General features: G+C 37.2%; 9 protein-coding genes across 9 annotated transcripts; 6 read left to right on the top strand and 3 right to left on the bottom strand.

The window, feature by feature from the left end:
• Positions 1-428: 428 nt before the first annotated feature.
• On the top strand, positions 429-1,577 carry ARC1 (Arc1p; the record flags this gene model as incomplete). The annotated part of the gene is made up of 1 exon (XM_041552597.1): positions 429-1,577. One exon carries the CDS (start codon positions 429-431, stop codon positions 1,575-1,577), a length of 1,149 nt encoding a protein of 382 aa, XP_041408531.1.
• Positions 1,578-2,526: 949 nt separating this feature from the next.
• AHP1 (thioredoxin peroxidase AHP1) lies at positions 2,527-3,060 on the top strand (the record flags this gene model as incomplete). The annotated part of the gene is made up of 1 exon (XM_041552596.1): positions 2,527-3,060. One exon carries the CDS (start codon positions 2,527-2,529, stop codon positions 3,058-3,060), a length of 534 nt encoding a protein of 177 aa, XP_041408530.1.
• A 151-nt stretch (positions 3,061-3,211) lies between these two features.
• Positions 3,212-4,633, bottom strand: KABA2_11S00946 (uncharacterized protein; the record flags this gene model as incomplete). The annotated part of the gene is made up of 1 exon (XM_041552595.1): positions 3,212-4,633. The coding sequence occupies one exon, from the start codon at positions 4,631-4,633 to the stop codon at positions 3,212-3,214; it is 1,422 nt and encodes a 473-aa protein (XP_041408529.1).
• Positions 4,634-5,082: 449 nt separating this feature from the next.
• RPL28 (60S ribosomal protein uL15) lies at positions 5,083-6,024 on the top strand (the record flags this gene model as incomplete). The annotated part of the gene is made up of 2 exons (XM_041552594.1): positions 5,083-5,131; positions 5,624-6,024. 2 exons carry the CDS (start codon positions 5,083-5,085, stop codon positions 6,022-6,024), a joined length of 450 nt encoding a protein of 149 aa, XP_041408528.1.
• A 376-nt stretch (positions 6,025-6,400) lies between these two features.
• Positions 6,401-7,096, top strand: KABA2_11S00902 (5'-deoxynucleotidase; the record flags this gene model as incomplete). The annotated part of the gene is made up of 1 exon (XM_041552593.1): positions 6,401-7,096. The coding sequence occupies one exon, from the start codon at positions 6,401-6,403 to the stop codon at positions 7,094-7,096; it is 696 nt and encodes a 231-aa protein (XP_041408527.1).
• Positions 7,097-7,205: 109 nt separating this feature from the next.
• On the bottom strand, positions 7,206-8,606 carry ALG7 (UDP-N-acetylglucosamine--dolichyl-phosphate N-acetylglucosaminephosphotransferase; the record flags this gene model as incomplete). Its single annotated transcript, XM_041552592.1, has 1 exon — positions 7,206-8,606. One exon carries the CDS (start codon positions 8,604-8,606, stop codon positions 7,206-7,208), a length of 1,401 nt encoding a protein of 466 aa, XP_041408526.1.
• Positions 8,607-9,258: 652 nt separating this feature from the next.
• GPX2 (glutathione peroxidase GPX2) lies at positions 9,259-9,744 on the top strand (the record flags this gene model as incomplete). Its single annotated transcript, XM_041552591.1, has 1 exon — positions 9,259-9,744. The coding sequence occupies one exon, from the start codon at positions 9,259-9,261 to the stop codon at positions 9,742-9,744; it is 486 nt and encodes a 161-aa protein (XP_041408525.1).
• A 182-nt stretch (positions 9,745-9,926) lies between these two features.
• ISW1 (chromatin-remodeling ATPase ISW1) lies at positions 9,927-13,100 on the bottom strand (the record flags this gene model as incomplete). Its single annotated transcript, XM_041552590.1, has 1 exon — positions 9,927-13,100. One exon carries the CDS (start codon positions 13,098-13,100, stop codon positions 9,927-9,929), a length of 3,174 nt encoding a protein of 1,057 aa, XP_041408524.1.
• Positions 13,101-13,796: 696 nt separating this feature from the next.
• Positions 13,797-14,924, top strand: RRT2 (diphthamide synthase; the record flags this gene model as incomplete). The annotated part of the gene is made up of 1 exon (XM_041552589.1): positions 13,797-14,924. One exon carries the CDS (start codon positions 13,797-13,799, stop codon positions 14,922-14,924), a length of 1,128 nt encoding a protein of 375 aa, XP_041408523.1.
• Between the last annotated feature and the right edge of the window lie 159 nt (positions 14,925-15,083).

The raw sequence follows: 15,083 nt of genomic DNA, 5'->3' as shown, positions 1-15,083 counted from the left end.
CCGGAGGCTCACAGGAATGACACATAATCAGAGCCATTATAAAACAAGACACAGGCAAAAACAGTTAATTGATGGCAACAAGGATTGGCCAACCCAATCAAAAGTTTACCAACGATCTACGTTACAACATCATTCAATTCACTAATACACAGCTTTTCACTTATATTCAACCAAACATCACGATGAACGAGGTGGCAGTTTGTTGCAAAATCCCGATCTACACTGAAAATTTTTTTGCTTCGCGGTGCTTTTGCTGATAAGATTACAAGAGGGAGATTGATACAGTGGAAAAAAGACAACTTGGTGGTAGGATAATCTAACGATAAAAGTAATGGGAAAAGGAAGCAACGTAGTGTTTAAGAATACAATAGGGAGAGATATAACGAAGAGAATCAACTCTAATTCACATATAACATATGAAAGCAAGGATGTCCGACCTAATCACCAAGTTCAAAACCTTGTCTATCTCCAGCCCAGCTCTATCCAGAGAGCAAAATGCATTCAACACACAATGGCAATCCGTTCTTAAATCCGGCCAAGTTGAACAACAACTGGATCAAATGAACTTGTTCCTAAGAGATAACACTTTCTTAGTGAGCACTTTGCAACCTACCGAGACCGATGTTGAGGTGTTCGAGGCCGTTCTACCATTATCCAAGCAATTGGTCTCTTCTACCAAGGATGTCAAGGACGTTTACGCTAAATACAGACACGTCTTTAGATGGGTAGACTATTTACAAAACTTACTTGCTGTTCCATCCGGTGACCAATTGACTTTGAACCACGATTTGGAACTTCCACGTGAGATCATTGAAAAGAAGAAGAAGAGTGATGGTAAGGCTGCCGATGCTAAAGCTGATGCAGGTGTCAAAGACGCTAAGAAAGCCGATAAGAAGGCTACTGATGGTGAACAAAAACAACGTGGTAAGCCAGATGAAGAAACATTGAAGAAATTAAGAGAAGAGGCCAAAGCCAAGAAGGCTGCAAAGAAGGCTGCCAAAGCACAAGAAGAAGCCGCTAAGGGTAAAGACGGAGCTGCCGCTGCTGGCGCTGCCGGTGAACTACCAGCTCCATCTGTTGTTGATTTCCGTGTTGGTTTCATTCAAGAAGCTGTCAAGCATCCAAATGCCGACTCCCTATATGTGTCCACCATCGATGTCGGTGATGAAGAAGGTCCAAGAACTGTGTGTTCTGGTCTAGTCAAACATTTCCCATTGGAAGCCATGCAACAGCGTTACGTTGTTGTAGTATGTAACTTGAAGCCTGTCAACATGAGAAGTATCAAGTCCACTGCTATGGTTCTATGTGGTTCCGATGAAGAACATGTCGAGTTTGTCGAACCACCTGCAGGTTCCGTTGCTGGTGACAAGGTCTTCTTTGAAGGCTTTGGTGCTGAAGAGCCATTGAAGCAATTGAACCCAAAGAAGAAGATCTGGGAAGCTTTACAACCACATTTCAGCACCAACGGTGCTCTTGAGGTTGTATTCAAGAAAGAAGACGGTTCTGCTTTGAAATTGACTAACGCCAAGGGCGAATCCTTCAAAGTTGCTTCCATCCAGAATGCTAATGTCCGTTAGTAATGTAGTATCGTTTTATTTTTAATCTAGTTTCAATTTATTTATTTTTGGCTGCTGACTACAGCTATCACCACTAAACTTAGCCAAGTTTTAACTATTTTAAATCAAACAAACACTATCTATATACTTACATAATATCTAAACAAGATCAATCAATATACGTAAGATCAATCAATACACAAAGAGAGTATAATAAATAGCTCATCACCCATTATTATTATTACCATCATTACAAAGCATCTGGCGAATGGCCAGAACCTAGCCGACCCTAGATAGACAAAAGACACCCTAATATCCCCAAATATCAGCAACAGCCACCCAAAACAATGAGAGAAATAAGTACTAATGCTTGCCGACTATCAGAAGAGACAGCCCAACAGTTCATCAAGTAAGACACCCCTTTTGCCATAATCAACTGATGTCAGACCTCGTCGTTTTTAACGGTTCCAATGACTTCACCCTTACGATCCTTTCGATGCCTTCCCAAACTGAAAAATTTCAGCGAATTTGTCAGCTTGCCGATCGCTTCGTATCCTCCCGCCAGTAAACACCCCGCAGAAAAAGCGCATCCAGGACGAAACTGAATAATTAAGTAATTCGCAACAACAAGGAAACCACGTCGTAGTACTACTGCTGCTTACCTAAAATGAAGCAAAGGATGCATATGTTGAAGGAATAATGACAACGACCTATACCGAGTTTCGAGGGGTGTTCTGGCCGGTAGTATGTATGCTGAGTAATTTTTTTTCAACAGATGGGATAAAGGGGTACCCCTCCTCCCCCGAATTTGATGATCTACAAAGTTCGCAAATAGTATAAAAAGAACCCGATGTGTCTGTTCTGGATATATCAATTCATAGTTCCTTTTCTTAAACATTTCTTGTATTATAATTATAAATAATAAACCATCACAAACAAACAAAAACACTCACACAAACAAAATATAAACATGTCCTCTCTAATTAACAAGCCTTTCCCAGCCGGTGACTTCTCTTTCCAATACATTACTGTTGGTCCAGAAGATTTCGAAAAGGGTCACGAATGTAAGCTACCCCTAACTGTCTCTTGGGAAAAGTTCATCAAGGACAACAAGACTGTCGTCATCACCGGTGCTCCAGCTGCTTTCTCTCCAACTTGTTCCATCTCCCATATTCCAGGCTACTTAACTTACGCCGATGAATTGGTCCATGACAAGCATGTTGACCAAATCGTTGTCTTAACTGTCGACACCCCATTCTCCCAACAAGCTTGGGCTAAGGAGTTAGGTCTAAAGAACACCGCTCATATGAAATTTGCTTCCGATGCTGGTTGCAAGTTTATCAAGTCTCTAGGCTTTGAATTGCAAGTTGCTGACGGTGTCAACTGGTCCGGTAGATGGGCCATCGTTGTAAAGGACGGTATTGTCACTTACGCTGCCAAGGAAGAAAATCCAGCTTCTGAAGTTACTGTTTCCTCAGTCGAAAGTGTTCTAGCTCATTTGTAAACTTTTACATAATAACAATAGTATAGACCATTATGTAAACGAACACCCCCTCCTTACCTCTTTTATATCCTTTTAATGAAATAAGAATTTTTTAAAAAAAAAATGAATAATAAGACTATTTGAATATGTAATAATAATATACTTTAAATAATTAATGGAAATTTTGCCATGCTTCACTGGCATTCAAAGTTCCTTTTGTTTCCGGGATATAGCGACGTATACCTATTAATAACAATACGGTCATTACACTAAAAGTTAAATAGACGTATCCGCCCATTAATTGGTTTAAGATTGGAAAAGTATACCCAACGACAAAAGTTGCTAACCAATTACATACCGTACCATAACTCTGAGCCTGTGCTGTGCTTTCAGGTGATGACAATTCTCCGATGATTAAAAATGGGATAGGTCCAATACCAAGAGCAAACGCTATGATATACCCAAATAGACTTAGGACTAACAACACAGAATAGTTGGATGTGATACTGATACTAATCAACAGAGACATGAGACTCATCGCAAGTGCAGATACTATCAATAAAGGTTTGCGACCAGATCGGTCGATCACAAGACTGGCAATGAATGTGACAATCACATTTATAATGGATACTGCCAAATTAACCAATATGGCATATTGAGGGACAACTTGGCTGACAACTTTTACCCCATAGAAAATGATTGAATTAATCCCGCTAAACTGTTGACCTACAAGTAATAAAGTAATCGCAAGACGTGGTCTCGTATAAAGAGAGTTTGTAATATATCCGAGAAAGGTTAACTCCTGGGTGTCACTATCGCTATTATTATTATTACTCTCCGACCATTGCTCGATTTCTTGCTTAGCGACTTGTAAACTGCTATTTCTCAAACGTGCAAGGTTCATACTTGCCTGTAGTGTGTCATGTTTGTGTAAAACCAACCATTGAGGAGATTCCCCGATCCACCACCAACCCAATGCATTCAACAACGCAAGAATACATCCCACGGCCAGCAAATATCTCCAATCCTCCAAATTAGCCAATGGTAATGCCAGACTTTGTGTTAGTAGAATTCCCAAATTGATACTTAGCTGATTCATTGAACCTAATGCACCTTTCCATTGGGGAGGAGCAATTTCGTTAATGAATAACGGCGTAATGACAATGGCAGAACCACACGAAACACCAACAATGAAACGACCAACAAGTAATGAGTTGAACGAACCTGCAATAAACATTACTAGCGACCCTATAAATGAAAGGACGCTAATATACAGACTTGTAGAACGTCTTCCATATTTACTGGCATAACTTCCAATGAAAAATGACCCTACAAGCCCGCCAAGACTGAATATCGACGTCACAGCACCAAATTGTTGTTCAGTCATCGAAATACATTGTGGTGCTGCACTAGTAATGCCATTAGTCTGTGGGTCATTAGGACACACTAGGAATTGTTCAGGTGCGTTTAATTCAGCGATGTGATAGCCATATTGAATAGAACCTAAACAGGCTACAGCTGTGGCTAACAATAAATTCCTGGTAAGATTGGGCCGTTTTGGTGGAGCCTCCACCCGAGTACCATAGTCAGACATACTTGAATGTTGCTCTAATGCCTTCTTCTCCTCTCTATTGCATATGTTATGCTTGACATACTAAATAGCTCTTCTCCCCTTTAAATGGGCTGATAGAAAAGGAATTAAAAGTCCCATAAAACTGTGACTGCTTCCGATATCCACCACCCGGACACCCAACATCCTCACACCCTCTGAATATCAAAAATTTCAGAAAAATTTCAGTTTTCTTGATTTTGATTTTGATTTTGGATATTCCGCCAACGCAAAAAAAGACTTCCCAGAATTTCAAAGTGCGAAAACTTCATGTTCAGTTTCTCTATTCTGGAAAAGAACGAAAAGTCATATCCAGTATTTAAGAGATGATGAGTTTTCCAACCATTTATTTCCTCAATTGGTACTTCTAATTAATATTATTAGATATTATTTATTCTCAATTTAAATACTCCACTGCAATAAGATAATCAAGAATGCCATCTAGATTTACTAAAACCAGAAAGCACAGAGGTCACGTCTCAGGTATGTAGTTCCATTTGGAAGAGGGAATGAAAGAACCAAGACGGTGATACTCGGCTTTGATGAGTGAGAAAAAAATTATAAGAGGATTGAAAAGTAATATGCCCTGAATCATATACGTTGCTTCTGTTGGAAACGTTTAACTTTGTCGTGAACCTGTTTAGATTTCGATCTTTTCAGTTTGTTTTTTAATGATAGTAGGTATTCATACTTTCTATCATTATATTGAAACTCTTCCTTCACGACACCAAACGTTTCTTCGTGGACAGTTGCAAAGATTTCGGTACATATACACATATGTTTAGCCTAAACTTTTGTTATTATTTTTCTTGTTTAAGCTCATCGAAGTTGAGATACCACCTATGAAAGGTTTCTCCCCATATATTTTTACAATTTTAATTTGTTTTTTGGAATATCCTTTTACTAACAATCACTTATATTTTATTACATGCTTTTAACTAAGTGTGAAGTAATTATACATTTTATTTTGTTTAGCCGGTAAAGGTCGTATCGGTAAGCACAGAAAGCATCCCGGTGGTAGAGGTATGGCCGGTGGTCTACAACACCACAGAATTAACATGGATAAATACCATCCAGGTTACTTCGGTAAGGTCGGTATGAGATACTTCCACAAGCAACAAGGTCACTTCTGGAAGCCAACCCTAAACTTGGACAAGTTATGGACTCTAATCCCAGAAGAAAAGAGAGACGAATACATGAAGTCCTCTTCTACTTCTGCTGCTCCAGTCATTGACACCCTAGCTGCCGGTTACGGTAAGGTTCTAGGTAAGGGTAGAATTCCAAACGTCCCAGTCATTGTCAAGGCCAGATTCGTTTCTAAGCTTGCTGAAGAAAAGATCAAGGCTGCTGGTGGTGTTGTTGAATTGATCGCTTAAATTAACTCCTCTTTTAAAAACTATTAAATATATACATTTTATATACTACTACTTTTTTTAGGTTAATTTAATCATAACACAATCCTTTGCATTTTTCATTATTCATCAGTTGACAGTTTTCTTGGAAAGGAAACTGTACTTGTTTGGGTATTTCCTTTGGCTGATGGCATTTTTCGGTCTCTGCAACGATTATCTAATTTGGAAGCGATGCAGCATTTGTTTTTGTTTACATTTCATGCAAGTGGAAAGATTTTCAATGCGACCCATATATAAACAACAGTAGAGGCACAACCATCGCTAGGAATATTTTTTAAATCTTGGTAGAACTTAAAGGTATATATATATATATACATATACCTATATAGTACCCAAACCTATGTCTCCTACTGTAATTATTACACAACCTGTCGCAACTGGCACTGGAGAGTCCGCTGCTGTCTGGGATCCTAGAGATCACATCCCCGACGAAGTCAATGAATTGCTTAATCTAAAACAACCAAACTACATGCTAGCCTTCATGAACGTTGTTCATCAACTGAAGATCCAGAAGAGAACTGGCTGGTTGGACTATGGGATGACGGAGTGTGAAAGTATTGCTGATCACATGTACCGTATGAGTATCCTATCGATGTTGATCACCAACCCCAAAGTTAACAGGGACAAATGTGTCAGAATTGCACTGGTCCATGACATGGCCGAGGCCCTAGTTGGTGATATCACACCAGTGAACCCAATTGGTAAAGACGAAAAACATAGACGTGAGTTAGAGACCATGAAATATGTATGTAAGGAGATAGTGGAACCGATGAGTCCTGAGGGTGCAAAGGAGATCCTTGAGGATTTTATTAGTTATGATACGATCGGATCCCTGGAGGCCCGTTATGTTAAGGACATTGATAAGTACGAATTGTTGGTACAATGTTTCGAGTATGAAAAGATGCATAAGGGTAAATTAAATTTCCAAGAATTTTTTATTGCCAGAGAATTGATCCAAACTGAAGAGGTGAGTAAATGGGCCGACGATTTAATTACCTTGCGTAAACAATTTTTCGATTCTTTACCAAAGATATAGCACATGGATAGTGTCCTGTGCAAACCGAAAGCTGTTCGGAAAAGTACATATTTACATATATCCCCATATATAAAAAATTGTAATCATATATTTATTTATTGATATCTATCTATTTGATGGTCCACAAGTTATCATGTTGGAAAATAATTGAACCAACACAATGTCTCAATACTAATGCAGCAAACCCGATCATAAATTGACAGCCTAGGATTAAATTACAAAGTTTGTCCTCTCTCATTGGGCCGAACCATACCAACATCAAGTTAATAATGGTCATATTAGAACAACTCACAATTTGTCCCGTCTTGCCATCAATCTCAAGATCAATCAAATGACATAATCCTAAGACTTTCAGTATTGGAACGAAAAATCCCTTTGGAGGCGATTCCTTAAGATTAGCTCTGGATGGATATAATAACCCATCTGATTCATTGAATTTTGGTAATCTATGTCTGGGACAAAAGACCAGATTAAACAATTGAGGCACTGAGTAAATGAAATTAATAATTTGAGGTACAAATAACAATAACATTGTCTTTGCAAAATGACCCTGGATACCCACTACGGCAAACACCATTCCTGCAAAATAACAATATGTGTCCCCAACAAATACCTTAGCCGGCCATTTATTCCATTTGAATAATGCCATAGAGACGCCCAGGAATGGAATGATCAGTACAATAGAGAAAATATGTGAATTCTTCGTAGTTTCATTACCCAAAGTAACATACAATGTATCGTTAATTAGTGCAAGGAAACCCAATACTATACTTTGGCCGACTTCTAAACCATTGATCCCTGCTAATATATTGATCGAATTAGGGCAAAAGATTGCCATTGAGGCCATATACATGTAATAAAGTCCCTTCAGATCGATGCTTGTAATATTTGATGGAGTCTCAACGATACCCTTTTCATGTAAAAACGTCATACATTGATTAAGCCATTGCTGCATGAATCCAGGTACTAATACTGATGTGACACCAAAATCAATATAATAAACAGCTAATAATGGAATAGCTGCTACTGCTGGAAGGAAAAACTTATGTCTCCAACGAATATCGAACAAATCATCAGCGATCCCTAATAATATTGTACTCTCTAGACATAAAGTACTACTTAAATACTCTGATAATCTACTATGCGGGAACACAGAATAACTAGGACCATCTGTGGGCCATTGATCTACGGTTACATCACGTTGTCCACCTCCAGAGGTGACTGTCACCAAATACCTATAAAAGATAAATGGAATATAGAAGAACATGATAAAAAGGTAAACTGTTGCAGAGACTGCACCTATACATTCTGGTAATACCGGCTTTCCAACTTTACTTAAATCTTTACCGAATAAACCGATCTTAATGAAAGAAGGCCCAACTCTAGGGATAAGGTAATCTGTCACTATGTAACCAATTATAGAAAACCCAACTGCAGCAACCACTACAGAACTGTGTCTAGAGTAAAATATTAACGCACTTGCTAATAAAAATAACAACTTTCTCAACATCCCGTTTGGAGATCTTGTATATCACACGGAGAGCTTCTACATCATGACAGGAAATCGCCTAGTTTTTAACAAGTTGAAGGTCCCCTTTATTTAAATGCTTTTACAAAATTGAGTCTTATGATGCTTAGCTGGAAATTTCCACGTAAGCTGTTTAACTCACAGAAAATAGAGTACAGTCGTGTGAAGTGATAGCAAATTGGAGTTTCCTGAAATGGACATGTTTCCTATTAAGGAAATGTATCCAAAACAGGTAAACACACCACGTGATCAGGGCTAAAACTAGGGTTACAAAAATACTCCAAGCCCTAAGTGCTCCTTCTTTTTAGCCCTAACAGTTCAAAAACCCTAACTAGGAGCCCTAACTCTCTTACATAATAAAAGGCCGTCAGGAACTAATTTGGCTGGCCCGGAAGCCCGTCAAGAAATGAGGGGACCGCACTGCGCCGCGGAATGAAAGGAAGAGGAGAGGTATCCCTTCCGGAAGTGACAAAGTCATCGAATCCCTTGCTAGTAAGATTTGCTATATAAAGGGAGCGTACGACAACAATAAGGATCTTGGATTGGTTCAGAATATCTCTCTATATATATTTACAGATATAAGAACGACATAATACTAAAGAAAAAATTTAAGTGTTAATATTATTGAACTAATATGTCTAAAGTTTACGATTTTGTTGTTAAGGATAAAGCCGGTAAAGATTTTGCCCTAAAACAATTAGAAGGGAAAGTTATTCTAATTGTTAATGTTGCCTCTAAATGTGGTTTCACTCCTCAATATAAAGGTCTAGAAGAGGTGTACAAGAAGTATAATGACCAGGGAGTAGAAATCCTAGGGTTCCCATGTAACCAGTTTGGTGGTCAAGAACCAGGTAAAGAAGAAGAGATTGTACAATTCTGTTCTTTGAACTATGGTGTTACATTCCCTATTATGCAAAAGATCGACGTTAATGGTGATAAAGCTGAACCATTTTACGAATTCTTGAAGAAAGAAAAGACTGGTGCTCTAGGTATGAAGAGAGTCAAATGGAATTTCGAAAAATTTTTGATCGATAAGCATGGGAATGTTGTCGAAAGATTCTCTTCCTTAACTAAACCAGAATCTATCGATCCAAAGATTGCTGCCTTATTAAAGGAATAAGATAATAACTATCCCTAAATATTTCTACGTATTGCTCTTTTACAAAAAATAAAAAAATTAATGTTTTCACATCTTTTAATAGACTAATACCTATCTATCTATCTATCTATATATCTATCTATCTATATATATTTTTACTTTTGCTCAGCTGATATTAATGATGAATATTTATTTTATTTTATTTATTCTGTTTTGACTTTCTTACGTTCTTCTTCTAACTCGAGGTGACGCGCAGTTGCCATCTCTTCCCTGGTTCTTTTCCCAACTTTATCTTCTTCATCAAGTCTTTCCTTAAGGTCAGCATCCATCACAATTTTAGAGTTAAATTCTTTCTCTAGGCACTGCAGTAGAGTCGTACCACGACGAGACAATTCTGCAGCTGTCTTTTGTTTGAAACTATAATCTAGTTCAAACAATGGTTGGTTCTTAATCTCTTGACGTATCACATCATATAGATCTTCACGATGGAGACCGTATTTAAATAACATGAGTAAAATAAATCTATCTTCTTCCTCAGTATAATTTTTAGATGGCGAATGCTCTAATGTAAGTTCAAACATTGGATTTTCACATTGCGCCATTTTACGACGTAATGCCTCCTGTTGTACTTTCAATTTTTCAATTTTTTCTTCATCCGTTTCAATAATATTTAGATATTTTTCATAATCGTCAATTTCTTCAATACGTGACCAAAATGCAGCTGCATATTCACGCACCTCCTCAACTGTCTTGGTAGCAGTCATCTCAGAAGCAATAGATTCAATAGAATTCCTACCATATTTACCATTCAATGATACAAATTTTCTGAATTCAACTTTATTCCAATTTGTGAAACCTTCTTGCTCATATTGTTCCTTCAAATTCAATTCTTCTTCTGTCAATGGTTCTGCATTATCGATTGTCAACTGCAATAACCGAAGTTTTTGGTTCTTGATATCGTCGCTGTCTTTATCATTATATGAGTCACCAAAAACAGCTTTCAAATCATCAAGAACGGCTTTATAATTAGATTTCTTGGCCATCCACATACGATCCTTTTCATAGAGAACTCGTAATTGTGGTGATTGGAATTGATGTGAGGCAAAATAATGTAATCTAGGCATCCTGGTATGGGTAGGTGTATTCGATCTACCTGTATTCATAACATCCTTATAATAACCATCCACAGAATAATTTTCTTTACGTTCACGTTTAGCTGGGTTAATCCATAATGGTTTAATAACGTTATTTTGAGTCTTTTTCTTGAAGTCAACACCATTCCATTCATATGCGGATTCTTGATTAAATTTTTGTAAATCATCCAACCCAAGGGATTCATATTTACTATTCAATGACTGCATCTTCGTCTCAGACTTGGCCAACAATTCATCAAGGTTTACCTCTTGTTCTTTGGACACATCCGCTTTCAAGGTACCAGGTGCTGGTGTCCCACCATTACTAGATGCATTACTCTCTGTCTCAAATACATCTGCAGCACCATGTTGAATCATGGATAATAATGCATCTTTACCATTGTTCTTATCTTTATTTTTGTTTGTCAATGGTTTATTTTGTTGAATGACCAATTGATCAAGTCTCAATTTTTGAGTAGCTCTCTCCAGGATCTTCTCCTCAACTGAATTATCTGTGACAAACCTAAATACTTTAACTTGTTTTTTCTGACCAATACGATGCGCTCTATCCATAGCTTGTAAATCAGCTTGTGGATTCCAATCTGAATCAAACAGAACAACAATATCTGCTGAAGTTAAATTGATACCTAGACCACCTGCACGTGTTGTCAACAAGAAGAGAAACTTATCAGAGTCTGGCGCATTATAATCATCAATCGCCTCAATTCTATCCTCGTGTGCAGTAGACCCATCGATTCTACAATAGTTAAAATCTCTCAGGTAACAGTAATCCTCTAATATATCTAATACTCTGGACATTTGACTGAAAATTAAAACACGAGAACCTTCTTTTTTTAATCTTCTTAACAACTTATCTAATACTAACAACTTAGCGGAATTGAATACCAAATGTTCATCGGTGGTATAAGGTGGACCAGGTTCTGCACCGTCAAACAAATAAGGATGATTACAACATTTTCTCAACTGCATAACAATATTCAATAGTCGAGTCTTTGACTCTTTGTTACCATTGGCACCATTAACAGCATCAAGATCCTTTTCTAAAATTTTCCTATACCATTTTTTTTGCATCGATGACATTCCTACATATAGATTCAATTCCTGCTTAGGTAGCAAAGAAGTCTCGACCTCATTCTTAATACGTCTCAACAAAAAAGGTTGTAGGACGGTATGTAGTTGTTTCACAATTTTATCCTTTTCTTCCTCAGAGCTCTCTGAAGAAAACCAGTCATCAAAATCCTGTGAATCCGCAAAAATATCTGGTAGTAGGAAATTCAATAAAGCCCATAATTCATGCAAATTATTTTGTAAAGGTGTACCAGTAATCAATAATCTATTACGAGACGTAAATTCTCTTAATACGTGTGATAACATCGACTCCTCATTCTTGATTCTATGTGCTTCATCTATCACAATATATTGCCAATCAAATTTTCTAAAGGCAGCCTTTTCTCTGATAATGATCTCATATGATGCAACTACAATATCAAATTTGCATTCCATTAACGTGTTTGAAACCAACTTGGCTCTCTCGTCTTTATCACCCTGTAAGATGAAGGCATTTACCTCAGGTGTCCATTTATTAATTTCTCTAAGCCAATTGTTTAAAGTTGATTTTGGGGCAATAACCAGGAAGGGCCCCCGTACTTTCTCGATATATCTTAGATATCCAAGGAACGATATTGTTTGCAAAGTCTTACCAAGACCCATTTCATCTGCCAAAATACCTGCCAGTCCACTCTTATGTAATGAAACTAACCAATTCAAACCTTGTATCTGGTAGGGTCTTAAATTACCATCAACATATGCTGGTGATTCTCTAAATTGAAACTCCCTAGACGACATAGATTGAGAATTTTCATCCTCCTCATCTTCATCTTCTTCCTCTTTCAACAGTTCGGCGTCTTCTTCCGTCTCACTCTTTCTATGTCTTGCATCCTTATGTATTGATCCATTCGAGGATTGTACTAGTTCTTTTTCATTCAAAATATCCAAAACTTTCTTAAATCTTTCATCTTTGGTAGCTTTACTCACAATAAAATGTTTAAACAGACCACTAATCTTCAGCAAATGTTGAAATCTCTTGACAGTGTTCTGAATATTAAAGTTTTGAGCACCTGTATTCTTCAATAGATATGTTTTTTTATTCAGTTCGCCGTCTCCCTTTGGAGTGGTTTCTTGATATGGCCTCAATTGCGTCCAGTATTCTTCTGTTGCACTCATATTCTGGTTCACTGTGAAACAACTAATATCCTTCTTCAAATAAATCAATATAGATAGTAATCTTATATTAATAACCAATGACAATCGCTTACAAGTTTCAAATATTCGAGATTATATACTTTCCTTTGATCTGACAGGCTCTTTATTATTGTTTCATTTACTGAAAATTATCACGAAATTGAACTGTCTGGCTTTTAAAGAGAAAAACGCGAATTCTATAAGTACAAGAGGGTAATACTTAGAATAGTCATAGGTGCAAGATGCTAATTATCTTCATAAGAGAGGTTATTGGAGAGCACAAATTACTATCCGTTATTGTTGTTGAGTTACTGAAGTCCCAGAATTGTAGTTGTATCTATGAATCATTTTAAAACGTCATCCATATTCATTTCGATGGTCTCGAAATGCGTCCAAAAGCAGGTTACACACCCCAATGATATCAAATATAATTTGATAATACCTCTACCCTAATAAATATGGTATAATGGAGGTGCACTTTCCCTATTACATGCTTATTTAGATTTTTTTTCTTGTTATTAGCCTTATTGCTACTTCCTTGGGGTTACTTTCCTTTATATAAGCGACTGAAAAATTTCTTGCGATGAGATTCCAACTAACATAAACAAGAACTTTCACGTCTAGTCGAGGAGAATTCAATCACACCAACTACTTTAAGATAATATAATATTCGGTATGATGGAAATCACTCAAGTAGAGGCGTATGTTAAGACAGGTTTACCACCTTGTTGTCTAAGAATATTCCAGGACAAGTTTGTCCTTGTTGGTACATATGAGCTGGATAAACCTACAGGAAACAGAACAGGCTCAATAGATATATATGATGTCAATTTTAAACTTATACATACCTACTTTACATATGGTGCAATCTTAGACTTAAAGTTGAGTCCCTTCGATAGTACACTGCTAGCAACTGCTCATTCTACAGGGAATATTATGATATGGAAGATCGTTACAGAAGACTGCAATAATGATATAACCATTGAACTAATATCAGATCTATTCGCATTTGAGAATGACACTTTGGTCACTTCTTTGCATTTTTCTCCATTAGACCCAAAATTGATATGTGTGACCACCACTACTGGAGAATGTGCTACTTTTGACATAGAAGTAGGAGAAAAGACATTCAATGCTGAAACTGTGAAGGATTCCTACTCCAAGATAGACACCAAAACTGTCACAGTACAAGGAAATGATGTAACTGGTAGGGATTTAGTCGTGGAAACATTTACTGAGACACATGGGTTGGAATGCTGGACGGCAGAATTTGGACAACTATCACCTTTACAAGATGTACTGTTCACAGGAGGTGATGATTCTACTATCATGGCCCACGATTTGAGATCTAAGGACAATATATGGAGTAACCAGCGGATTCACGAGGCTGGTGTTGTAGGTATTAAATGTAGCTCCGAGACATTCAGACAATCAAGACCAACATCCATCATCACAGGTTCGTATGATGATAATATTAGAAACTTGGACCTTAGGATGTTAGGTGTCAATATTTATCCTGGGAGGAACACACCTGTAAGTCATATTAGTACCAAGAACATGGGTGGCGGTGTGTGGAGATTTTCAGACATTCCAATGTCATTAAAGACAGATTTAGTTGATAAATTGATGATATGCTGCATGTATGATGGTGCAAAGATTGTTACGTTAGATGAATCCAATCAAGACTCCGAAGACTACTTCCAAATTGAGAAATTTTTGATAAAGGGCCATGAATCTATGTGTTATGGTGGTGACTGGGGTAATGATTTCATTGCTACATGTTCATTTTATGATAAGTCCCTCTAAAAATGGCTTTCATAGATTGAACTGTAATGAAAGTTTGAAATGTTAGAAATCTGTAACCACTATTAGTATAAGCGCAAGAAAACATTATTAGTTAGCATAGAGCAAATATTTTGTTCGATTACCTTATATGGAATCAACATTATTTTATTATGTTTATAA

The sequence above is a fragment of the Maudiozyma barnettii genome (genome assembly GCF_903064755.1).
Source record: "Maudiozyma barnettii strain CLIB 1767 genome assembly, contig: KABA2_11, whole genome shotgun sequence".
NCBI lineage: Eukaryota > Fungi > Ascomycota > Saccharomycetes > Saccharomycetales > Saccharomycetaceae > Maudiozyma > Maudiozyma barnettii.
This window is presented reverse-complemented; position numbering and strand designations above follow the sequence as displayed.